Consider the following 25,750-nt stretch of genomic DNA (forward strand, 5'->3'; position numbering starts at 1 on the left):
ATTTAATAATTATAATACGTTCTTGACATTTATATATTAAGTTATATTGAATATTATTATTAATAATATTGATAATAAATAATAGCAAAAAGTGTTTATTTCACCATAAATACAATCTAATAGTAGTTTAAAGTATTAAATATATTATATTCTAAAAACAAATGTAATAAATAAATTTATACGAGAATTTTTATAAAGTTACAATAGTTTTAATATATTCACTAAAATGATTGTTTATAAAGTGCACTTTATAGAAACTATATGAGAAATATAGTTTTGCAAGAAATGTATTACATACAAATTAGTAATTAAACTACTTAGACAAAGGAATGGCATGATGCAATGTGCGTGCTTCGTGTTTCAATAAAGTAGCATCTGGCGATGGGTCTTGGGCGATTTTAGACAATGACTTGTCCAAAACTTGTCTCAGTGCCAATGCCTCGCGGTTGGTTTTGGTTGTTTTGTTTATATATGCTTGACGTCTTTTAGTCTCTTCTATTAACTGATCCCTTAGCATCGCAACCTAATACACAATATATTTAGCCAATTATTATTATAATTTTTTTTTACGAATTAAAAATTATTTTACTTGATTCTCTAATCTATGTATTTGTTGTCTATGCGATTGTTCACGAGCTTCTAACATGCGTTCAGCTTGCAATTGTCCTGCACGATAACGTTCTAAATCGGTGTGTTTTACAGGTATATTTGAGCTAATAAAATAAAAATATGATATACATTTTTTAAATTAATTTAAGATTATGTTACCATATAATTACCTGTAATCAGATGAAGACATTTTAAGATTTTTTAATTCAACTTCTTTTTCATATAATTTCCTTTCTAATTCATCACATCTACTTTTTAAATCTCTATTTTCTTCAGTAAAGCGTCCACCATGACTATATTTTCCTTCGTAATCAACTCTTTCAAAACTTTTACTTCTTGATAAAGCTTTTTTCTCCAAACTCCTTTTCTCTGATTCTAGCATACGAACCTAAACAATAATTTAAATTTTAATAACTTATCATTTAACTTGTTTTTATTCATTATACCTTATCATTGAGTGATTGTAACTTAAATCTAAGATCTGAGCTTTCATCATAAAGGTCTTTGTTAGATTGTCTTGGCAGTGATTTATTTCCTAAAGCTCTCAATTGAGCTTCTAAATTAGATTTTTGTACTTCTTTGTTTTCTAAATCCATCTGAAGTCTAATCATAGACTCATTCACTGATTGTTGATCACGGCGACAATCAGCTAAATTATGTTGCGCTACATCCAAACGTTCAATAGCAATTTTTTTTTCATTTTCACAATTTTGTAATGCTCTTTGCAACTAAAAATATTAAATTAAAATTAATATTACATAACACGATGTGCCACCTTTATTATTCTTTTGATAAAATAAACATAATACAAATTTTATATATATCATATGATATACATGATTAAAATAATGTGAAATTTCAGAAATATAATAATTCTCAAATTAGTATGCAATAATATGACAACTTTACTTGTTTATATTTGTCACTATGTGAAGCAGAACTCATAGAAGCATCATGCAAAGATCGCTGAAGAGCTTGAATTTGAGCCTTTAAATCACATTCATTAGCAGTAGCATGTGTTAATGAAGCATTCAAACGCTCAATAGTAGCAGTTAATGAAACACATCTTTCCTCGAGTGCAGCAGAAGCTTTAGAATGACTCTCACGTTTTTCTTCGAGTTTCTAATGACAAAATAATATATATATATATATTATATAATAAATAGAAAAATAAATAATGATTTATTAATGATATTACTTGTATATGACTATCCTTTTCTTGCAACATCATTTGTAACCGCTGTAAATCTCCATCTAAGCCAATTCTAAGTATTTCCAATTTTGTAGCTTTTGATTCAGTTTGAGTTAACTCATCTTGTAAATTTCTTTTTTCTGCTTCAAGTTGACTCATATGAAGTTTTAACTTTTCTAAACGTTCTTTCAATTGCATCTTTTCATTTTTGTCAGCATGCATGAGAGTTTCTTGGCTTGTCAATATTTCTTTATTTTTCTTAATTTCTTCTGTTTTTTCTTTAATTTCTGCTGCCTATAAAGCATCTCAATCAGCACAAAATAAAAATTAATAATAATAATATAAATATATTTACTTGAGATAAGAGTATAGATTGTTTTTGCCCGAGCTTTGATTCTAGCTCAACTTTTTCGTCTTGAAGTTTCCTTAATATTTGAATAGTTGAATTCAATTTACTATCGGTTTTTTTATGAATATCTCCTATTTCTTCTAGTTGCCTATTCATATTTGATATTTGAGATTTATAATCATCTTTTTCTCTCTCTACTTGAGCTACTTGTTGCATCAGATTTCTTACACCCTTTTTAACTACTTCAGGATCTACTATTTTTCCATCCATACGAATTGGTTCAGGACCTTGTTCCATGACTAAAATTATAAACAATTTTAATATATTTACATATATTAAAAATAGATTTATAGGTATACTGAAATAATACACCGAATCATTTAATGTTTGTAATAATATAACTATAATATTTGTAACTAATTAGCAAATTACAGTTAATTTATTTTATTTTTTTAGTTGGATATATTTCATTAGTTATATTTAAAATTAAAAATACAAAACAGTATAATAATAATATAAAATGTTTATTTTAAGATCATAACTATAATTTAAATAGTAGGTATGTTACAAATTAACATGTATATATTATTAAAATTATGTGTAGATAAAGAATCAAGTGTTAAATAATATATTAATGAAAAATATTATTACTTCTACTTGGACTCCATTTCCTTATTCTAACAGACCCATCAGCTTGCATGCCTGTAACTCGTTTTAGAGTAGACCATATAGTATTTAAACGATTTTCCACATCACGTTTAGTCCTTTCCAAATCTCCAAGTTGAGTGTCAGCTGAGCGAAGACGGCTCTCGGATGCACTCAATTTACATTTGAGTTCTTGGATTTGAACAGTTTGATCAGACAAACAAACTTCTAAATTATGTTTTTGATCTTCAAGTTTCCGTTCATGGCCTAATCCATCATCTAGTCGATCAAGTAATTCTTGTTCACGATTCTTCCAACGTAATTCATCTTCATCGACACGATGACGTAACCTCATCACTTCTTGTTCATATCCCTCTAATATTCCCTCTAATTCGTTTACCTATAATATTATAAACATTAATAACTATAGACTATTATCTATAGTAGATATTTTTAGTTTTATATATAAATGCTTTTTACTTTTCTTCTAAGTTGTTGAACAAGTTCACATGCTCTTTCTCTTTCTTCAGTTTCAGCATCCAACTTTGTCTGCAGTTGTTTCTGTTCATTTCTACGAGATTCTCCTGTTACAGCTGCTCGTTGAAGATCTTCTTGGAGAGCTTTACATGTCTTTTCAGTTTCTTCAAGTCTTCTGCATGTTTCTTTGCATTCAGCATTTAAACGAGCACGCTCTGCTTCAACTTGATTACATTTATCTTCTAATGTAGTGATTTTTTGTAAGGCGTCTTCTAGGTGTCTGCCTTGTTCACGTTTATCAGTTTCAGATTTTTTAATAAGTTCTCGTAATTCCCTGTTTGAATTTTGATATTTTTCTTTTTCAATACTGGTTTCATTCAAATTTCGCCTAGTCTCCATCAAATCTTTTCGAGTATGGTCAGCTATTGAATCAGCTACAAAGAAAAAAAAAATAGAGTAAAAAGTAAAAATTCAAATGCACATAAATTTTACTTACATTCTTTTAATTTTCTACTGATATCATTTAAATGTGTCTGGAAATTGTCAAGTTTGTCTTCTGCCATACACAATTGAGATTTGATTTCCATGCATTCTTGTATGTGTCTATCTCGTTCCGTTTGAATTTCATCTATTTGACCAATCAAATGACATTTTTCACTTTCAGACTGCATACGAAATTCATTTAATTCATTCTTGATTTTTGCTAATTGTTCTCGTAATGATGTCACTGAACTTTTTTCATTCTCTAATTTTCCTCGTGTTTCTCTCAGGGAGCGTTCGTAATTTTCTTTTTCTCCTTCTAATTCTTTTTTGACACTTTCTAACTTACTAACAATAGCTTTTTGATCTCGATGAACTAAAATTAAATACTTAAATTACTGAATATTCAATTATTGTGTATTTTTTGTTTTACAATGCATAAATATTTTACCTAATAATAAAGTTTGTTGTTTATCGTTTTCAGCCCTCAAAAGTGCTTCATCGTGTTGTTGTGTTATTGTATCAATATTTTTTTGCAACATATCTAATTTTTGTTTTAGTTTTTCTATTTCACAATTTTTGTTTTTACCCAATCTATTTAAATCTTCTTGAATTTTTCTTTCATAGTTGATTTTAAGAGTTTCCTAAACATTAAGGATGAATACAATAATTAACAATAATTTTTAATTTAAGAAAGATATTTAAAATTTAAACTACCTTTTCATGAGATAATTTTTGAATATTTTCATCAGCTTGTTTCTTCAATGCTTCAATTGTTTGCTGGAATTCTATTTCCAGAGTTCTAGATTGATTTAGGAGCTCAGACTTAGTATGATTTGCTGCTTGCTCACAACTTTCTAAGTCTTTACATAAGCGATATATTTCACCCTTCATTGATTCCTAAAAAAAAAAAAAAAAAATACAGTAAATAATTGTTTACAATACAAGATATTTTAATCATATAAGTACTTGTTTTATTAGTAATTCTTGTTTTTCTTTTTCCGTTTGTTTACACCGATTTTCTGATACTTCTAAATTATGTTGAACATCATACAATATTGATTCGAGATTTTCTTTCTCTCCGCAAAGAGAAGATAATTGACGTTCTAAATTATCCAATTGCTTAGCACAACTATCAAGAGCAATCTGAAAAATATCATTGGTTAATTTTTTTCTTCTTAATAGAACAACTTTAAAATAATAACTTAACCTGTTTTTCTTCATTTTCTTTTACAATACTTTGAAGTTGGTTATTTAATCTAGAGTTGGATTCTATTGTATGATCAATTTTTTGATTTAGTCGCATTAGCTCTTCATTAAGTGATTGTTTCTTATGCTTTTCATTTACCAACTGATCTTCTAAGTGAGATCTATCTTTTAATAATTCTTCTAATTCATTCTCCAACTAAATATACAATTAGTCGAACATTTAATATTTGTTACAATGTTAGTAATATATAGGGTGTCCAGTAAGGATTTACCCATAGTAATATCTCCTAAAACAATGGAGATGTCATAGTTTTTTTTTTTTTTAAGACTTATAGAGATAAGCACTACACACATTTAATATTTTAATCTAATTTAATGTTTTGGTAAAAAAGTTAAAAAAAGACAATTTTTTTATTTAATTATTTTCAAAAAAATCAAATATATATTGGTTTCAACATTTTATTTTCATTAGCATCATGATTGCTAAATTATATTTTAATTGAAATAGTCTGGATTGATTTAAAACTTAATTTAAAATTTTTGGGTAATATAATAATTTAAATTTTATTAATATTCATTATTTTAGAGTACCTTTTCTTTTTCTAACAATATTGATTTCCATTTTTCCGTTGCACTTGACTTTTTACTTTCTAATTCTTGCTTATCTTGTTCCATTTGAAGTAGTTCTTTTCTGAGGGCAACTAAATCACTAGATAAATCATCTACTTGCACTTGTAAATTTTTTTTATCTTCAATTAATTTTTCATGTTCTTTTTGTAAATTTTTTTTTTCTGTGTTCCCGTCCAGAAGAAGTGATTCAGCTTTAGCTAATGATTCATGACAATCAGTTCTATCTGATGCTATTTTTTCTAACTCTGATTCAAGATCCCCTAAAGCAATTTTATAATATTAAAAATAACAATAAATTTGAAAATTAAAAACAAAATTATCTATGAAAGTTAATTTTAACCTATTTCATTATTTAACTATTAAGTATACTTTAGAACTGGCTATTTTCAACTTTGTTCTACAATAAGTGATGAATCATTGAAAAACATTAGCTTGAGTATGAAAATTTGAAGACAAATTTATAATTTAAGCAAATTAATAATATGCTACTGATCTTGATTAGTAATATTATTATTTTATTGAATTTTGTCTATTACAGTTAAAATTATTCTCAAATATTTAAACACTAGTCACCTTGTTTTAACCATAAATACATTTTAATAAGTGATTAAATTTGTTTTATTGTGCAACCTTACATAAGTGTAAGGCCAGATAGACGCAATCTAACATTTAATTATAAATATAGTTATTCTATGTTTAATTAATATTAGTACAAGTAGTATTTCTAGTTTAATAATTCAATTCAATAATATCTTCTACTCATATTTATACTAATTTATTATTCTTATAAATAAATAAAATTATGATCAAACCTCTTAATCTACTCTTATTTTAAGCGGCCTACCGAGATTTTTGCGGTAGATTGCTGGCCTAGTCTGGGCCTGCATTTTGTTTTAGTTTATAGTTAATTATAAGTATAATATAATATATAGTTATACAATTAAAAATCAAGAAATACTATTGATTGTATTTTATGTTATTAAAAATAATGTTTACTATATATAAATATATTTTAAATAATTACCTTTATTTTTTTCCATTTTAGCTTGCAAAATTTCAAGTTCCAGACATCGTTGTTCTAAAAGTTCTTTATCCAAATACACTTGATTCAATTCTTCTTTGATACTAATTAATTCTTCTTTTAAACAACTACATCTGTCTTGTACATCATTTTCTGACAACATTCTTATATCAATTTCCTTTAATAATCGATCTATTTCACCTTGTTGGAACATTTTTTCATCTTCCAAGGTATCATTTAATTTTTGTAATTTACTATTAGCTTTTTGTATTTTATCATAATCAGAATTCATATTTTCAACCTAAAATTTAAAAAAAAAATATTTTATTTTTATTTTCTTATTAGATGTGTGTTATTATTTATACATAAAAAAAAAAAAATAATAAATAATAATAAAAACTAATACATATAAATATTTAAAAAAAATTATTACCACAGCGCTAACATGCATTCTGTTCTGTTGTAATGCTTGAGCCTCATTTCGTAATCTTTCGAGTGTTTCCGCAAGTGAGTCTCGTTCATGGCCTAATTGGTTATTAACATTTCGACAGTCATCTAATTCTTTACTCAGTTCTTCAATTTTCACTTGTAACTCTTTTTCTAACATTTCTAATTGTTCACAATGTTTTTTTGTTTCAGACATTTTATCAACACAAGATGATAATTGAACTTGAAGTTCATGAATGTTTGATTGATATCTATAAACAACAGACTGAACGGCTGACAAAGTACTATCAACAAAGTTACTAGTTGCAGATACTGGTTTTGATTTTGTATCAGATTTAATAATTCCAGTGCTAAGATGAACATGTGGTGGAGCCAAAGGTCTAATTAAATCACCAAGAATTTCTTTATCTTGCTGTAGCACTTTAACTATTTCCTGCATTCCGGACATCAATACATCAACATCGATTCGTAAATTGTCTGCTTCTTTTTCATTTTTATTAGAATCCATACATTTGTCTTCCTGTAATGTAAAATATAGTTTAATAAAACAGTTAAATAATTTTAAATAGTAATACTGACAAATTCAGAAAGACTAGTTTTAAGATCTTCCAAATGCATTTCTTTTTGTCGCAACTGTGAGCATACAGTATCATAATCGTTTTGCAGTTTTTCTACTTTATTTTGTAATGTTGTATTTTCTTTTAACAAATTTTCATATTGTTTTTCCTAAAATATAATAGAAATAAGAGTGGTGTATAGTTTATAATATTTTTGGTAAGTACTGTACTTCAGTATATGTCGATCTTTTAACAGCATTCACTAAGCCACTGCAAGTAGTAACCATGTCATTTGATGCTAAAGAAAGTTCACCTCGAAGTTTATTAAGATCTTGTTGAGTTGATGATTTCATATCAGTGAACATCCGTTTTACTTGTGCTACATCCTGCCAAAGACTCATCATTCGACCATGTTCTAATGAACAATACTCATTAAACATTTGTTCTTCTTCTTTCCACTCATCTTCTTTCGCATTCATTTCATCTCTCATTTTTTCCCAATCACTAGTTAACTTTTGCAAATCTGTAGATAATGTTTCATTACTTGTTTGAGCATCATCTAATTGTTCTCTAAGCGTCGAGTTTAGTTCCATAATTTTTTCAGATCTAAAATTTTAAACAGAATATGTATTGACTATCAATTAAAAAAAAATAAAAATAATTTTACTTAGATCGTTCTTGTTCTAAAGCACGTATTGCAGAATCTAAGTCCATTGATTGATAATCTCTAACTGAATCACGATAACTTCTAACATTATCAATTGCTGGAATACTATTTCGCATCTCCCTTTCCAACTCAGAACACCGTTCTCTATACTGCATTACCTGAAAATCAAAAGTAATACATTTAATAACACTATTAACACTAAAAGTGTTGATAATGTAAAATCAAAAATACCGACCTTTGCTTGGAGTCTGCTAACAAGGACGGCTTGTCTTTGTTGCGCCAATTTATATGTATCCAATCGTCTATCATATCGAGCTGCTTCCTCCCGCAGGCGCTCGTGCAAAGCCTGATTCTCCCGAGCTAAATCCATTGGCTGTTCGGTTTTTTGTAAACGATTTGTTGGTAATCTTAGACTAGTACGCCCTCCATCCAATCGAACTATACCTTCAGTGCCCAATTTTGGAACGTTTCTGGATTTCCCTGGTGTAGCGGTTTCTTTCTTGGAGAACTAATTGGATATTTTAAAATAAAAATTGAATATAAAAAAAAAAATTTTAACACATTTCATTGCTAAATAATGTTGAAAAAGTACGAGGTACCAATAGTTATATCTACTAAAAATGTTTCATTCAAAAGTTTCACCGTCACTCTAAAAAAGTTTTGTAAATCTGATTAAATAAAGTTTATAATTGATTTATCACTAGATAAACTTAAAAGGTAAGTAAGCGAATAAATCCAAAATACTTCCGTAAATATAAAACGCGATGGAACTTGCATTTTATTTTAATCGAATGGCCGTTGAACATAAAAAAAGATTTTTGGAAATAATTACTTACCCTAGGCATTTTAGCAACGGCCCTGCGGAATTTATCAATCGGCCTCAGGGACACCACCTCAACAACGAGTGTCTTTTGCGACTGTTGTTCAATTTTTGGGGATTCAGGTGCCAGTGCCATCTCCATGTTGGCGTCTTCGGGTAGGCAAAGGGGTAACCGTGATCTCGCCGACAGATACGGAGACAAATTGCTCTCGTCACGTGACACTTCTGATTCCATGACACACGACAGTAAAACCTAAAGGCGGAGTTACGGATTGCATGACTGATGCATATTTCGGCACGGTATTAAATCATAACGTTTTTCTGTCATTGATTGTTTTATTTTGGGGTGAAATATGATGGGTAATAAATGAGGGTGATTATATGATCAGATAATTTCGGTATTTTTATTATTATGTTACGATGGCGTTTAAAACTAAACGTGATAGGTTAACTCGTAAAATCATACTGGCACTGTTTATTTATTTTTAACTCGGAGCAAAAATGTGGGTGAAATGGTTTTAGCCTTTCAGACATTATATTAATCACAAAAGTTTTGAAAGTTGACAGCAGGAAGCGATTATAAAGCATTGAGAAATTGCATTACGCGTGCAACAATAAGTAAAATAAAAAAAAATTATATGTGAAAACAAACCACCGGTAGTAAATGTTAATGTGGTGTTAATACTAAGTATAGGTAACAAAAATGAATGCATAATTCAATGTGCTATTTTAAAGATTATTTTAGCTACGAATATTTTAAAATATTTTACCTTGGTCGATGATCCATATTAACGCCAAAAATTAACTAAAACAAATAAAAATAACGCAGAAGATTAATAATATTATTAATAATTATTATATAATATTATGCATAAAATCAAAGTACCAATAATCAATATAAATATTTAACGAATATGAACCAAATACTAGTTGAGATAATAGGATTTTTGTAATTTAAATTTACTAAATCAACAACTGAATTATAGTTTTATGTTTTCATTTTAACAGTCAAGATATTTGTCATCGTCAATGAGATCTTCTAAATCATTTTTTCTCTTTTTTAAGTGACGACGTGCATTATTAATTTATCCTTCTAAATTAGAATATTTTTTGAAGTACTTCATTATATAAATATTTTTGGACGATTAATATACAAGTAATATAAATATTTGAAGAATAGGTGAGTGGAGTAGAGGGATACAGTAGTACCCTGAAAAATGTTGGTCACTACTCCATTCACCTAAATGTTAAATACTTATAAGAGGCCGTTCTGACGAAATTTGAGAGTAAAACTAATAAAGCACCTGTCCCAAATTTGAATTTTATGATCGAATGCTTTGAAATTTTAAATAATATATAAATGAAATCAAATAACAATAATGAAATTGGATAATATTTAAAACGGATAAAATATATATGTATTTACATAAGGACATATTTATGTTTCAACTTAATTCCAAATTAATAACTTTTTGCATATATGTTGGAAAGTATTATTATTTATTTAATAACTTGTTTGTTATTATTTTTTTCTTATTTAACTAAAATAATTATTGTTTAATTACAATGGACAAATGTATTAACTTTACCCAGCCTTAATATCAATTAAAGTTTTATACTATTAAACTAATTTTTATTTTTTTATTTATTTATAAACTGACAAAAAGTTAATGAAAAATGAACACCACTAAACAAGCACAAATGTATTAAATTTAAAAAAAAACCTATTAATTTTGAATCCTTTTAAACAAATAAATAAACGTATACTATGGTTATATATAATGACAATGTTATCAAATTATGTGTTAAATAGATTTATTTTTTTTATTTTCTATAAATAGTTTATCTATTTAACTATTACTTATTCATATCCATAACGTTATTACTACTAATTTTATCAATAAAAATGCTTATTAAAAAACAACAATAATTAGGCAAGTTAAAGTTCAAACTACAATAATATTTATACTCCTGCAATTAATTTGTAATTTTAATATTACTTAATATTCGTATTTCTTTTAGTGTCTTCATCATATGTTTCTAAACACAACATCAAGGTGTACAATAGACAGACATCACGTTTAAGTAAAACAATTAAACACGGTTGTAGCGAATGCAACCTATGCAAGCCATTCTATATAGAACGTACTTGACCTCTATAGTTCTTGTGTATAATAATAATATTATATACAATAATATACCTTTGAACAACACAGTCTATATGTGTTATGATAAAAAGTTTGTGAATGAGGAAGAGACGACGGATATTCTCATATACATATATATTACAGTTCAACGTATATATATATATATATATATATATATATACATATAATTTATTTGTATACAACAGTATAATATACTATTATCATCATTATGTACATATCAAACTAAGGCTTATTAAGACAATTCGTTCATTTATATAATTATTTTGATGATACGTGTGAAAATCATAATTAGATAAACCGTTATTAAAATTATTATTATTATTTTTAAACACCATTTAATTACGTTAAGCGCTAAACAAATCAAAGGTTGAGAATGAGCGAACCGTACGGGAAAAAAACCGATAAAACTTTGATAACGACGGTCTGAGGAACTTTGACCACTGAACGCCGAGAACCAAGTCTCTTCGTCAGTTCCAACAGTGATCGTTCGTTAGTTCACGATGCCGGACACGGTTCGCCAAGTGCCCATTTCCGACGACCGCTACCGGTGCAACGGTTCAGGTACGGACAGCTATCCGTCCTCGCCGGCCGTCTCGCCGTCGCACAGCTTCAAACGCTCAAAGTCGACCTTTTACCTGCTCGACAGGCGCACGTCTCCGCCGCCGGGTCGCCTGCTGCAGCCGCAGAACGTGACGGCCGGTACGATCCACGGGTACGCCTCAACGTTTTTCTGGACTGTGGCCAACATACTGTTCGGTCTGACGTGGGTGAATGTGCTGCTGGTACGAGTTCCGTCGCTGTGCCTGTGCCTGTGGGTGCGGTGCGCCTGGAAGTGTGCCAGGGTACCACTGGTCGTGTCCAAGTGCGTCTTGAGGCTGTGCACCACGAGCCCGAACAGGCGACGGCGCCGGGGCCAGTGTACCGTGCTGATAAACGGCGGCAGCACGGTACAGGCGCTGCACTTGGCCAGAAACTTCCACAAGGCGGGCGCCCGGGTGATCGTGTGCGAGATTGACGGCCGAGCGGAGCTGAGCTCGTTCTCGGTGGCGGCCGACGTCCACTACACCGTGCCCGGGCCCAACGAGGACAACTGCGTGCAGTACGTGGACGCGCTGAGGGCGATCGTCGAGAAGGAACGGGTGGACGTTTACGTACCCACCGGCGCTACCGTATCGGCGTACTACGACGCGGTGGCCAAGCCACACCTGGAACTGCTAGGGTGTCGGTGCTGGACTCCAGGGCTGGACGGTGTCGCGTTACTCAACGACCTGTCTGAGGTGTTCCGTTTGTGCGAGGAGGTGGGTCTACCGGTGCCCAAGCACCTACTCGTGTGCTCAAAAGACGACGTTATCAAGCTGTACGACAATTTGTCGTTCAGGGCCGACCGACACTTCATCGTCAACGTGGGCCAGTCCGGATGCAAGACGGCGTACAGCCTGCAGCTGCCGGCCGCCAGGAAGTCGCTGCGACTGCCCGGCCCCGTGTCCGACGATCGCCCGTGGCTGTTGGTCCAGCACTGCCTCGGGTCGTACTACACGACGTGCACCACGGTGCAGGCGGGCCGGGTGGTGTGCAACGTGACGTGCACCGCGCACGACGGCCGAGTTACAGACCGAAATGCGCTGATCGACGACTGGACCGCACGGTTCTTGTCAGCCGTCCCAGTGCGGTTCGACGGCTATCTGTCGTTCAGGGTATGCGTGTCGCCGTCCCGGAAGGTCGTACCGCTGGGATGTCACGTCGGCGTTCCCATCACATACGCGTTGTACTACAGCAATTTCGAACGCGTCATGCAGTGTTCGCCGCCGCCTCACGCGTACCGTTCAAACGGTGTTACGGCCGCACATGCGGGTGTGGACGCCAACGGCGCCACACCTGTCGTCCACCGAGCTCGTTACCGAAACGACGGACCGGTATTACGCTACGTCGCTGCTCTACGAGACGGTCACCCGGATGATCACAGTCCAGTCGATCAAGCGTCTCGTGCGCACGGTGGTCATGGAACGTGAAATGGTATTCACGTATTGGGACCCACTGCCGTTTTTCGCCCACTACAGTCTGCAGATGATCGTGGACCGCATAAACACCGCACTGGACGAGACGACGATATTGTCATCGTCGGCCCAGAAAAACAGATACACCACGTTTTAATACACGGCGGCACGTGTACAAAATTTGTAAATTATTTTTCGCTTTTGTGATGTTCGGTAGAGGTCCAATATTCGGTTATGTTGTGCCGACAATTAAAATTTATCAAAACCGTTTGGTCTGATATATTATTATGATGCGATGTATAATAACATATTTTATGATATTATTGTGATCTATAGATAACATCCACTGCTAAAGTCACCACCTCGTTAGTCATTGGTCAGGTCAAAAATCATGTCCTTATTCTGTCCAGCGAAAGAACACGCAAATTCTTCGTGTTCCTACTCGACAACCTGCTATCTGTAATCTGTACCGAAGAAAACCCACTTTCGTCGAGGAACAAAGTGTTCTCTTGCTGTACAGAGAACACAAATTAAAGAATTCACAATAAAACCAAACATAATATTTAATTCACAGTCAGAATTGTAGGTAGATAATATATAGTACTTTATAATTCGAAATACTGCAGAAATGCGAATTATATAGTTAATCGTGTTATTAGTTATTTTTTTACTTATTATACTAATCAGATGTGTCATTTGGTCAATATTTACCGAATTTATGGCCTTTAGAATGTATATTATTCAATGAAACTATAGAAAGTATTTAAGTACAAGAAGAATATTTTTTGTTTTTGTAGATCACATATTGGACCGCTACTTAACATAGGTATGTTAACCTATACATATATAATAAATATATATACATGCAATAACACAATTTAATTTATCGTTGTATTAAAATATGTTGACGTTGTAGAGGTACATAATCTGATTTTTTTTTTATGTATATTTCTTATAAATTATAATATTAGCTTATTTCACAGAATTGAAAACACGTAGTACGCAAACTTATTTTTATGCAATATACTCCAGTAGTTAGTTGCCAGGAACGCAAAACATATTATTAGTATTACCTATAAGGAACTGTGTTATGGGGTAAATCATGAATTTATAGTAGGTATATATATATTTGGTGAGGTACCTGTTTAATATAATGTATAAAAAAGATTTGGTGCAAGGAAGTACCTGTTACGGAATAAATCCAGTGAAGCGAATTATACTACACGGTCGTTATGATGATATGGGTCATAGAAAACGAAATTCATAGTCACTTCAACATGTAACATTTACAATTCGGATTTCTTAAAATGTAAATATACAGAAATTTAACAAAATAAAAATACCAAAATATTATTTATCTTGAGTTCTAAAATATTAGGTTAATTTATGTAATATATAAATTGTATATTAGGTAATAAAGTAATAAGTAACCAAGCAAATAAAATAATTAATATTTTAAATTTTATAAACTAAACTACTTATTACTTTTATATTTTAGTAATCATGTTAGTTTTAAAAAGTAATAACAGAAAATCTATTTTAATAATATGTTACATAATAACCTAATTTAATTCTGAATTTCCAATTGCTTAAAATTTCTTTAAAACATATTATTTCAATAAGTTCAAAAGTTGTTTAATAAAAAAATTATAAAATTAATTTTGTGTACACATGCCACATGTATTTTTTAATGTACTCAATTATATAAACAAAAACAAAAACAATTGTCATAGTAACCAACTAGATTATTGATTTAAAAATTAATCAAAAATTAGCCGACAAAAACCATTATTCTGTGAGATAATGGAAATATTATATGCAATTACACAAACTATATTTCAACATTATATATTTATTATTTATCTTATCTTATATTCTTCTGTTTAAATAATTGAATGTACATAAAAAAAATTATAGTTTAATGTTTTATATATATATAGGTAAACTCACATAATAATAATTATATTATATTTCTATAGCTGTTAAATGTTACTACTGCTGAGTAATTTTAAATTAACCTATTTAAATTTTATTGTTATCATTTAGTTTTTGAAATTACTAATTACTTAATGTACAAAACTTCTATAGAAATTATTATTGTAATATAAATAAATTAATAAATAACAATAATAATGAAAAAAAATATTTATGTATAATTTACTTTTTTTTAAATATGAATTTGTTGGATTATAAAAACTATCTATATTTAAATAGTCAGTGGCAGCACCAGTGACAGGCAAGGTAGGGCTATGCCCCTATTTGAAAATGCCTGGCCTTACCAGTGGCTCTACCACTGGCCTAACCTTAGACATTATAATACACACATTTTTATTTTTTTGTGGCCCTACCTAACAATTGTTGGCCTCCCAATCGGATCTATCTAGAAAAAAATCCTGGCGCCGCACTATAAATAGTTAACTTGAAATATTAACTATATTAATCATTAATTGAGTTTATAACCAACAAATTTACACAAATTATTGAAAATTGGAACAACATACTAAAATACTTAAATATAGATAAATGGTTTATTTAATATGAGAGAGAGTCCCTATGAAATGTAAACATTATGTTTAGTTAAAAAATAAAAAAAAAGACAAAATAGTCGTTACACTATCCTACAATAGCATAAATGAATAAACCAGTTGACAAATTATATTTTGAATAATAATGTAGATCCCTTGTCTATACTTTTTGTACTATGACTATTTTTTGTCATTTCAACAATTAATTGATAAACAAATATTTTAAAATTTAAATAACTATAGGATAACAATTAAATACAAATCATTATAATCTAAAAATATGTGCGATGGGTCAACATTTTTTATACCTTATCATTAACAAAATAAGTCTATAGAAGGAATTGACCATATTAAAAATTAATAATCGTTGGATTATCAAAAGTAGAGAGATCTAAAACTTTCACAACTGAAGTCTAAAAAATTAACTTAATTAAATATTTATGTCGAAAAATGTATAATAATCAAATTTATTTAATTAAAGACGTGGAAATATTGGAAATTGTGTATAACTGAATATTATCAATATGTTACAATAAAAATTATCATTATTCATTTATTAATAATTATGGATAGGTATAATACCTTCCTATATTTAAATCAATACCATAAACTATAAAACATAATTATATATTATCTATAACTTTTATGATTTTAATACAATACATTATATTATTTATAATTTATGTTATGTTAAATTCAAAATAGAACACACTTACTACTTCTAAAGTTAATCCCATTTTCAATTAGATATTTGATAAAATCATATTCAAATCAAACATTCGTCACAACAAAACTGAATACTATTGGTGATTGATCATCGTGGCAATGAAACAATGTTTAATAAGCAATTTGAGTTTCTGAAAATAATTTTTTAATTGTATTTGAAAAATAATAAACAACTCGTAAATCGTAATATTATTTGCGTTATATTTTCATTTGTCGAATGTCGGTTATCATGGTACTATCAATCTCTATTCAGTTATCATAAAATCAGTCATTTGGTCTTTAGAATGCAGATTACCTAACAAGTTGTAACTTGTAACATAAACCTATATATAACAATTTAATTCGTAAAATTTGGTGTAATAAATAGTAATGTCTTATGTCAAATGTGTATTTATATTTTGATAAAGAATAACGATTTAAGATAATTAAAAATTAAAATCGCATGTTTTATCTCAATGTTTAAAGCTTTTAGACAGGACCAATAATAATTAATCTATTATTAAAAAATTAAATGTTTTGAATTATAATTTAATTAATTTAATATACAACAATGGATTCACTTGAAATTTATCTAGCCCATAACTCTCAGTGATTGTGTTCATTACTCGACCAATGTTAAAATAATATTTTTTGTTTTTACTTATTAAAATTTATATGCCATCATGTTACGTACTGCATTTTTATTAAATTTGTTTGTGGCAACATGTTTTACAACTTCAATAGCTGCCAACGATTGGATTTTCACTTTTAACAATACAGACAGAGAGTTGGAAATGGGCAGCTGTACAAAAATAGTATTCTACGCACAGACAAATGCATCCTGGGAGAACGAAGATTTTTATCTTCAAGTAATTAGTTCTGATGAGGATGTAGCATATCCTAGTAGGCATTATTTTGAATTACCACAAAATAATACTATTCCGTCAAATTCGTGGAAAAATTCTTTTAATTTAACTTCTGAGTTTCTTGGGTACACAAAATTGTACTTTCAAGTAGTAAAATTAGGTGAGTTAGAATAAAATATGTCAATATTAGAAGTACTTTTTATAATTATGTTTTTACTAACTGAACTGTTTTAACATTTTTGCAGAAAATAATACATATTTTGTTTTAAATTCAAGCGATGTTCACATGAACATCAAAGTAATTCGTAAACCACAACTGATTGATAAGATATTTGTCATTTGTGTTGCTGTTTTGATGACTATTATATTTATTAACTTAGGATGTGCTCTAGATGTAGAACAACTTAAACTGTCGGTTAGAAAACCAATCGCTCCTGCAGTTTCATTTTTTGCTCAGTTCCTTATCTTACCAATAGTAAGTTAGTTTTAACTAAGTTAAGATTTCAACATATAAGAGTAATCAATACATATTTTATTTTATTTCAGTTAAGTTTTTTTTATGCTAAGCTAATATTCCCAAATTCAGTTTCAATGCAATTGGGCTTGTTTTTTACGGGAATAAGTCCTGGAGGAGGTGCATCTAGTGTATGGTCCCTTCTTCTAGATGGAAATATTAATCTTAGCATTGTCCTGACAACCATTGGAACTTTGGAATCATTTAGTATGTATTTTTAGTAGCCTTAGAAACACATTAACTATTATTTTTATTATTGAATCATATATATATATATATATATATACTGTTATGCTGATATAATATAATGTTGAGTTACAAAATGTTTAAATTGAGGGGGATGAATAAAATTAAAATTAAATAGATGTTTATTGCATTAGTTGCTTGTGTTTATTAATTTAAAAAACATATTTTTATTTTGCAGTAATGATACCATTTTGGATTGTGTTTCTCGGTAAACGTATCTTTTCTGTGGGTGAAATGCCTGTTCCTTATTCCCGAATTGGATTCTCTATTATTGCATTAATTATTCCTTTGTGTATTGGTTATTGTATTCAGCGTTTTATGCCCAGAGTTAGTCGAGTTATGACACGTATACTGAAACCATTGTCTAGCTGTTTGATAATATTTATAATTATCTTTGCCACAGTCACTAACTTGTACCTGTTCAAAATTTTTTCTTGGAAAGTGAGTATTGAATTTTAGTTTGCATTGTTAAATTATTAAATTTTCAATGTATTTTACATTTTAGATAATTTTAGCTGGTGCAGTAATACCATGGACAGGTTATTTGATAGGATTAATAACATCTATCTTAGCATGTCTACCTACACCTGACATAGTTTCCATGACAGTTGAATCTGGTATACAGAACACTGGTATTGCCATATTCATGTTAAAATTTTCTCTGGGACAGCCAGCCGCAGATATAACGACTGGTAATATCAATTTGTTTTTAAATAGTTTAAATTTATATATCAAACTGTTATTTATTTTAGTTATACCAGTTGCTGTTGCATTAATGACCCCCATACCCTTACTAATCGCTTTTATAATAAAAAAGTGTTTTGGAAAAAAAGATGGAATAGTTAATATTCAAGATCCAGCCACTGAATCAATGTTAAACAAAAGAGAATGTGAAGAAGTTCCACCAGCAAATTCTGAGCATGAAAATAAACTAGCATGAATATTACTAATAAGACTATTATAATATCAAACAATGTTATAGTTACTCTGTTAATATTTTATCTTGTGTTTATGGATTATAAATGTTTTTTTTTATAATAAAAATTTCTGTTTAATATTTTATAAAATAACACTAGTAAATTTTATTCCATAAAAAAGTAATTGTCTTGCAATTTTTGACAAAAAAAAGCATTATATATTTAAACATTATATTTGATGTTGAGACAAATTGAAACAATAATACAATATTACAAATTACAATAGTAAATTAATTTATTTTAAAATTCAAAAACGGTTTGGTGTAAGAAATTTAAAAATGTATTATTAAATGAATCAATACTTTTTAGAATAAAGTTAAATCATAATTCAACACATACAGTTAAATTGTACACTTCATTAAAAAAAATATTCATGCGTTTTCCAATTCTAGTTTTGATTAATATTTATTTTGTATTGGATTATGTAAATTAATTGATAAATATCAACTACACAAAAGAATGAACCTACATTTTTAAGTTTCAGTTGATCCAACCATAAAAGGAATTAATATAAAACATCTTAGGTTAACCTAACCCGTGAGTTGAGAATTAACTGTACCTTCCATTAATTAACACTTAGTATAATTCTAAGCTTTTAAAACTAATATAAATTATATTGATTTTAGGTACATTTCATTATTATTATACCTTTTACTCCCCAACACTAGTAATGTATCATGTAGTCACAAATAATAAAAATTTGAAGAGTAGTTTAACCTAATATTGAATATAAATTATTGTATGTGGATATTGGAAATAGTATTACAGCAAATACTGCAATGTTGTTCTAAAAATATTTTTTTATTTTTAATAAGGCTATAATTATGTATAGGACTTGAAAAAAAGTAATAAAAAATATTAAATAATAGCTCTTTTAAACCTATCAATAAATTTGGATTATTTATAATAAATTCAGTTAAACTTTTGATAGTTTCAACTTTGTCTGGTAAATTACAAAATGTATTTTAAATTTAAAAACACAAACACAAAAAAAAAATTACTTAAGCTTAATATTAGTTACCTTTATTTTATAAAATACTAGATCACCATTATATTTAGTAAATTATAACAAGATATTAAAGTATAAATATAAGATAAATAAGTATTTATATAATGATATATTGATGTCAAAATTCTAAAAAAAATTACCAAAATCTAGCGTCTTAATTTGAAATAGTTACTAGAGTAATAATGTATATAAAAAAAAAATAATAAACTGTTTATTTTAAGTTGTTTTGTTTTTAACCACGGAAAAGTTATTACACTAAATTGGAATTTAAGGTGAGCTGCTTGATCCAGAACGACTGTGCTTACGCCTTCTTGGAGATCTCGAACGAGACCTCATTCTACGTGGACGAGGAGAACGCCGTTTAATAGGCATTGGTGATCTACGCCTGTATCGAGGTGGACTTCTTCGGCGTCCTCCACCACCCCCACCACCACCACCACCGCCCCAACCACCACGGCGGATAGGACTTCTACGAATAGCTGGACGTGGTAATAACACTGGTGCACAAGTTATTTCTTGTCCATCAATTTGACCTATGATTTAAGGTAAATTATTTATAATTATAATTGGAGATCTTCGAATAAATATAATGCTTACCTCCATCCATATGTTTCATGGCATTTTCAGCTTCTTCCGGCGTGGAGTACTCAATATAAGAAAATCCTTTACATAATTTATTAAATCGATCTAGAGGTACATCTACTTCTTTTATTGTTCCAAAATCAGAAAATATTTCTTGAATATGTTCCTTAGTAATATTCCGAGTTAAACGACCAACATGAATACGACATGGTTTTGGAGTTGGTGATCTTTCCTTCTTACGTCGTTTTGGACTACCAGATCTAAAATTATATCATAACTATAATTATTAGGGTATCAACATCATATAGGTGATTTTTCAATGTAATATTTATTTCCGTCTAATATCCTAAATTAGTTCCAATATATATAAAAATTAAATATACAAAATTTCAAGTCGATCAGTTAAGATTAACCCGTGCCCCCCAAACCCCTAAAGTTCAAAATTAAAAAAAAATTAAGAAAACTCAATTCTTATAATTTGTATATTTCTAATTCGGTTGTATATTAAAGCACGGTTTTGTGTACCTATTGCCTCTTTAGCTCCAATTCAAGGTTTACAATTATTAAAAAGTCTCATTGATTATAAAATAACACATAAAAACATTCCTCGATCAACTCTAAAAAAGCTATGTGGACACTTGTGGTATTTAGCACCTAAAACTGCATTGGTGTTGCGTTTTTTTATCCTCATTTAACAATTGAATTAAATATTAAAATGGTTGATTCTAAATAACTAAATAACTTAAATTCTGAAATCAATAAACGAATCATTTTTTCACCAAATGAAATAGCTCAAATCACGAAAAAAGAAATAAATGATTTTATTTACGTTGAATCTAGTTCATTTTTTTCGCAATTACGAATATCAACATCATTCTTGGACCAACACCCATCAATATGGGATGAAAATGAAGACTTTCAAAAAGGTCTTGAAATTGTAAATAAACTTTGTGCTACAAATGTTAAGGCAGAAAAGGGGTTAAGCTCATGGAGGATATAATAGTCTTAATAAAAAATAAGGAGCAAAAACAATAGGTGCTTCACTTCAAGTTGTCAAAGATTATCGCCGTAAATACCCGAATATTTTAAAAAGTACTGTTTTAAAACCATTATAATTTTTTTTTTTTAACAAATTTAAGTACTAATTACTCATGAACTATCGAGACTATTTTTTTTTAATAACAAGTACGTTTATATGATATTTTGTAATAATATTATTTAATTATTTCGTCATTTATAAATTTGTATGTTTCATACCGAATATATAAAAAAATATTACGTTAATCAAAAAAGTGTATTGAATAAAAATTATAGAAAATTTCATTTACTATAAATAATATCTTACTTGTATTTTTATAAAAAACAATTACAACGAGAAATTAATGAAAGATTTTAAAAACTGTGGTTATTTGAACAAAAATATGTTTTTGAACTTTAGGGGCTAGGGGGCACAGGTTAATCTTAACCGATCGACTTGAAATTTTGTATACTTAATTTGTACATGTATTGGAACTAATTTAGGGGGTAAGACTGGAAAAAATCCAATATCGTAAAATAAGGGTCATCCTAATAATTATTATACTTATGTGCCTAAAGTAAATATTAGCTAAATTAAATAATTTATATTTACAAATGAAAAATTAAGATTTTCTACAGTATATAGTTATTTAAATACATATGAATGGTGTACACGGACTGAGAATGCATTAAAATATATGTTTTCAATATTATATGAAAGTTATAATAAATAACAAATAGTCAATAAAATTATGGTTAAATTTAGTAATGTACTAATTAATTAAATTTTTAGTTTAGTGACTAATGACCTACTAAAATTCATGGATATACTTGTGTATTTTAATTTATGAATTTAACAAATTTTAATTAAATCAAAAGTACAAGTGTAATGGAAAACTATGAAAAATATAATCAAAATTCCTATTTTATTTTTAAGAAGTAAAATTCTACTCTTCTTAAAGAATAATGTAAAATTTATTTTAATTTAAGATTATTATTTATTACCTTGATTTTCTAGAAGTTCTAGTTTTGCTTTCAGCTTTTTTAACTTTTTCCTCATCATCACGTCTTGATTTTCTTGGACTGCGGCTTCTACTCTTTGTTTTACTGCCACTTTTCAATCTTGGTTGCCTTGAATTGATTTGAATTTAATTATATTTATAAAAATCTCTACTTCAATATGATAAAATCATTTATAATATCATGAAATAATAATAATTATAACTCACTTAGTTTTTGTTTTAGCTCGGCCAGTAGAAGAACCAGAAGAACTAGTTGAACTTGACGAACTAGAGCTAGAACGTGAACTGGAACCAGAACTGCTTGAACTTGAACGGCTACTAGATCCTGAAGAACCACTACCAGAGCGAGAGCTGCTTGAAGAAGAACTAAATAAAACATTTTAAAATTAATTTATAATAAATCTAACATAAAAATATGAATTCATACCGACTACTACTGGAGCCACTGCTTGATGAACGAGCACGTTTTTTCTTTTTTATATTTTGTTCTTCTCTTTTATTTTCCTTATCCGAATGATCACCTTCCATTTTTTCTTTTCGATTCTTAGACCTATAGAAATTTATAAATCAACATTAATAAGATAATAATAATTATAAATTATAAATAATTGAAACTTATAAAAATGAATGCTAATTTATACTTTTATTATGTAAAATAATAAGCAATTTAAATACTTGAGAAAAAGTAAATGGGTATTATTTATGTTAAATAATTATCCTATTCATAAAGATATATAGTAGAAGTAAACTATTATAAGATATTAAGAACTAAAAACAATACATCATGAAATATACTGTTAATCGTTGGTAAAATATATTAGATGAATAGATAATTGTTATGGAATTGAAAAGTTAGTAAGTTTATCCATAAAAGTAAATGCTTTACTAATCATTAATTAAGGTTTCAACTTGAAAATGGTCTTGCAATTTTTTAGTTACAGAAATGGAAATAATGTTGGTTTCTATTTGATTTGAATTATTATTTACAAATAATTTGGAAGACTTCATGCAATAATATATTATACATATTATATATATTTTCAGGTTTTAGCAATTAGATATTTAATTCTACTTTAAATCAAATTAATTAGAACGTCTATTTTAAAAGTTGTTTATACTTTATTCAGGCTTAAGGGGAGCCACGTATAATTGATTTTGTTATCTTACAACAAGACCGACATGACCGGATATAATATAACACTAACACATGATTACATGAAATTTGAGCATACTTACAAATCAGAAACAACCATCGCGGTGACCGCTAAAGGGTTTCCAACGCAGAACTAGACAATTTTATCAGTAACTTAATTCATAAAAAACATTCAGCGACAAAAAAAAAACTTACGCCACAAAATGAATACTAAAGTTGTGTTTACAGACGTTTGTTGTAGGCAGGACGTACTCAGCAGTCGGCGGTTCAGGCGTGCGGCGGCTAACAGTCAGTCATTTTCATTAAACATTTAGTGATAACACAGTGTTTATACAATTCATACCATGGTCATAGATTATAAGGTCTAGCAACTTAATAATGGTACCATTCCCGGATAGCATAATATTGTTCTGTGATATTACCAACCTGCACATGAAATAAAACCCTGTGATTGGTCTTTACATTTGGAGCGAAAATTTAAATTATTATGGATTTATTATTAACTAAATTTGGTATAAGACATAAGTACTCGTAATATGATAACAGTATTGTTCGAACGCGAATCTATTATCACGTCACATCCCGATTAGATAATCTCCCTAGACTGGCCTAGACCGTACAACGGGTGGCGAATCTTCTCGAGCCGGTTTCACCGCCCTAATAACGCCGCGGCCAATAAGTTCCGTTATTTGGCAGTAGGTAATTCATATTTTTATATATATTACGTGCTGTCGGTTTGACTGTTCAACTGTGTTGTCGGCATTTACGAGCCGGACCCACCGTAGATATAATATACAATATATTCATCTTGTATTGTTATACATCCTCCTCCTATTGATTGCGTACCACGCGGTTAAATCCGCGATTGTGCAACGTAATACGTATTTATCTATCAGCCAATTGCTTGCACTTGGAGAATGTGCCGACTTGAAGAATCCGTCGCAGTCTCCAGATTCCAGTTTGGTGTTCAGGTTATAATCGGTGGAGTGGTGTTCTGCGTGACCGCCCCGATCCATACGCCGTCAGGTCGTTTTATGTCATTTTTATATTCTATTGTCTATTTGATTAATTAGTATTTGTATTTTTTATACTCGTCAATATTGGCCGGAGTGTGTATGTTATTATTATTTGATTAGCTATTATAATCTATTATTACAGGGCGCCCGCTAGGTCTAATATTATTTAATTATTTTGTTTATGTTACGGTGTTGATCCGATTATTATTATTATATATATATATTGTTGAGAGCAGTGACTCTCTTATTTAATTTTGTAATTTTGTACCATTAATTTATTTCTAAATACACATATATCGGGACATCGGGTAACCTTTCCCGTCCCCGCCAGTACCTCGCGAGTCGTGTCCACGAATTTCCAAAAGTAGGATCGGATGTCGCGCCAACAAGTATAACACGCACTCGCACAAATTGATAATTAATTACATTTCATAGTAATGTAAAAATTTAAAATTATAATAAATTCACATTAGCTCATTAGCATGTATAATAAAAATAAAAATGAGTACCGCAGTGGTGTAGTCATAAATATTTTTTTTGGTATACACCTAAATTGAGAAATATGTAATACGTGGGGGGCTCTGTCCCTAGTAGCCTAGTCTAACCTATATAATAGAAAGGTTTAACTTACTACAAATTATTATTTATTTAATTAATAATTTTAGAAATTTATATTGTACATTTTCAACCTGATTAATATAAAAAACTAAAAATAAATAAAATTATTGTTTGAAATAAAAACTTCGGCGTGGAAAACATTGATTTAACTATTTAAGTTAAATATGTCTCAACATGTATTAAATGGTATATACAAATGTAAATTATGCTTTTAAAACAAAAATAACTCAAAATA

At 29.3% G+C, this 25,750-nt stretch overlaps 4 protein-coding genes across 5 annotated transcripts; 2 read left to right on the forward strand and 2 right to left on the reverse strand.

Annotated features, from left to right (window-relative positions):
• Positions 1-134: 134 nt before the first annotated feature.
• LOC113554684 (rootletin) lies at positions 135-16,755 on the reverse strand. 2 transcript variants are annotated; one of them, XM_026958636.1, is made up of 24 exons: positions 16,507-16,755; positions 9,874-9,908; positions 9,120-9,356; positions 8,519-8,791; positions 8,284-8,441; positions 7,847-8,222; positions 7,639-7,785; positions 7,046-7,579; positions 6,616-6,913; positions 5,553-5,851; positions 4,963-5,157; positions 4,722-4,898; positions 4,470-4,652; positions 4,204-4,396; positions 3,769-4,128; positions 3,276-3,706; positions 2,802-3,195; positions 2,157-2,449; positions 1,808-2,095; positions 1,519-1,731; positions 1,056-1,337; positions 780-997; positions 590-713; positions 135-523 (listed from the first exon to the last, which is right to left on the reverse strand). In XM_026958636.1, exons 3-24 carry the CDS (start codon positions 9,336-9,338, stop codon positions 314-316), a joined length of 5,865 nt encoding a protein of 1,954 aa, XP_026814437.1. In that variant the 5' UTR covers positions 9,339-9,356; positions 9,874-9,908; positions 16,507-16,755; the 3' UTR covers positions 135-313. The 2 variants fall into 2 exon arrangements, with proteins under 2 accessions (XP_026814437.1, XP_026814438.1); XM_026958637.1 differs by lacking the exon at positions 9,120-9,356 and having other exon boundaries at positions 163-523; positions 16,507-16,695.
• Positions 11,585-13,623, forward strand: LOC113554685. The gene is given in 2 exon segments (XM_026958639.1): positions 11,585-13,148; positions 13,150-13,623. Coding segments are annotated over 2 exon segments (1,650 nt in total). The 5' UTR covers positions 11,585-11,771; the 3' UTR covers positions 13,423-13,623.
• A 288-nt stretch (positions 16,756-17,043) lies between the features above and the next one.
• Positions 17,044-19,141, forward strand: LOC113554686 (ileal sodium/bile acid cotransporter-like). Its single transcript, XM_026958640.1, has 6 exons — positions 17,044-17,521; positions 17,607-17,836; positions 17,908-18,082; positions 18,300-18,562; positions 18,627-18,813; positions 18,874-19,141. Exons 1-6 carry the CDS (start codon positions 17,179-17,181, stop codon positions 19,059-19,061), a joined length of 1,386 nt encoding a protein of 461 aa, XP_026814441.1. The 5' UTR covers positions 17,044-17,178; the 3' UTR covers positions 19,062-19,141.
• Positions 19,142-20,139: 998 nt separating this feature from the next.
• LOC113552779 (RNA-binding protein with serine-rich domain 1) lies at positions 20,140-24,170 on the reverse strand. The gene is made up of 7 exons (XM_026955704.1): positions 24,077-24,170; positions 23,965-24,014; positions 23,156-23,278; positions 22,936-23,094; positions 22,712-22,837; positions 20,705-20,949; positions 20,140-20,640 (listed from the first exon to the last, which is right to left on the reverse strand). The coding sequence occupies exons 2-7, from the start codon at positions 23,979-23,981 to the stop codon at positions 20,375-20,377; spliced, it is 936 nt and encodes a 311-aa protein (XP_026811505.1). The 5' UTR covers positions 23,982-24,014; positions 24,077-24,170; the 3' UTR covers positions 20,140-20,374.
• Positions 24,171-25,750: the final 1,580 nt, after the last annotated feature.

This window comes from Rhopalosiphum maidis, chromosome 2 (assembly GCF_003676215.2).
Source record: "Rhopalosiphum maidis isolate BTI-1 chromosome 2, ASM367621v3, whole genome shotgun sequence".
Taxonomy (NCBI): Eukaryota; Metazoa; Arthropoda; class Insecta; order Hemiptera; family Aphididae; genus Rhopalosiphum; species Rhopalosiphum maidis.

Excerpts from the sequence above, each read along its gene's own strand:
- LOC113554684 (XM_026958636.1), bottom strand. The coding sequence starts at position 9,338 with ATGGAATCAGAAGTGTCACGTGACGAGAGCAATTTGTCTCCGTATCTG. Across the intron at positions 8,442-8,518 it reads TTAGCAGACTCCAAGCAAAG|GTAATGCAGTATAGAGAACG; the intron begins GTCGGTATTTTT and ends TTTGATTTTCAG. Across the intron at positions 4,129-4,203 it reads ACAACAAACTTTATTATTAG|TTCATCGAGATCAAAAAGCT; the intron begins GTAAAATATTTA and ends ATTTAATTTTAG.
- LOC113554686 (XM_026958640.1), top strand. The coding sequence starts at position 17,179 with ATGTTACGTACTGCATTTTTATTAAATTTGTTTGTGGCAACATGTTTT. Across the intron at positions 18,083-18,299 it reads TGGAACTTTGGAATCATTTA|TAATGATACCATTTTGGATT; the intron begins GTATGTATTTTT and ends TTTATTTTGCAG. Across the intron at positions 18,814-18,873 it reads AGCCGCAGATATAACGACTG|TTATACCAGTTGCTGTTGCA; the intron begins GTAATATCAATT and ends TATTTATTTTAG.
- LOC113552779 (XM_026955704.1), bottom strand. Across the intron at positions 22,838-22,935 it reads CGAGCTAAAACAAAAACTAA|GCAACCAAGATTGAAAAGTG; the intron begins GTGAGTTATAAT and ends AATCAATTCAAG. Across the intron at positions 20,950-22,711 it reads AGAACTTCTAGAAAATCAAG|ATCTGGTAGTCCAAAACGAC; the intron begins GTAATAAATAAT and ends ATATAATTTTAG.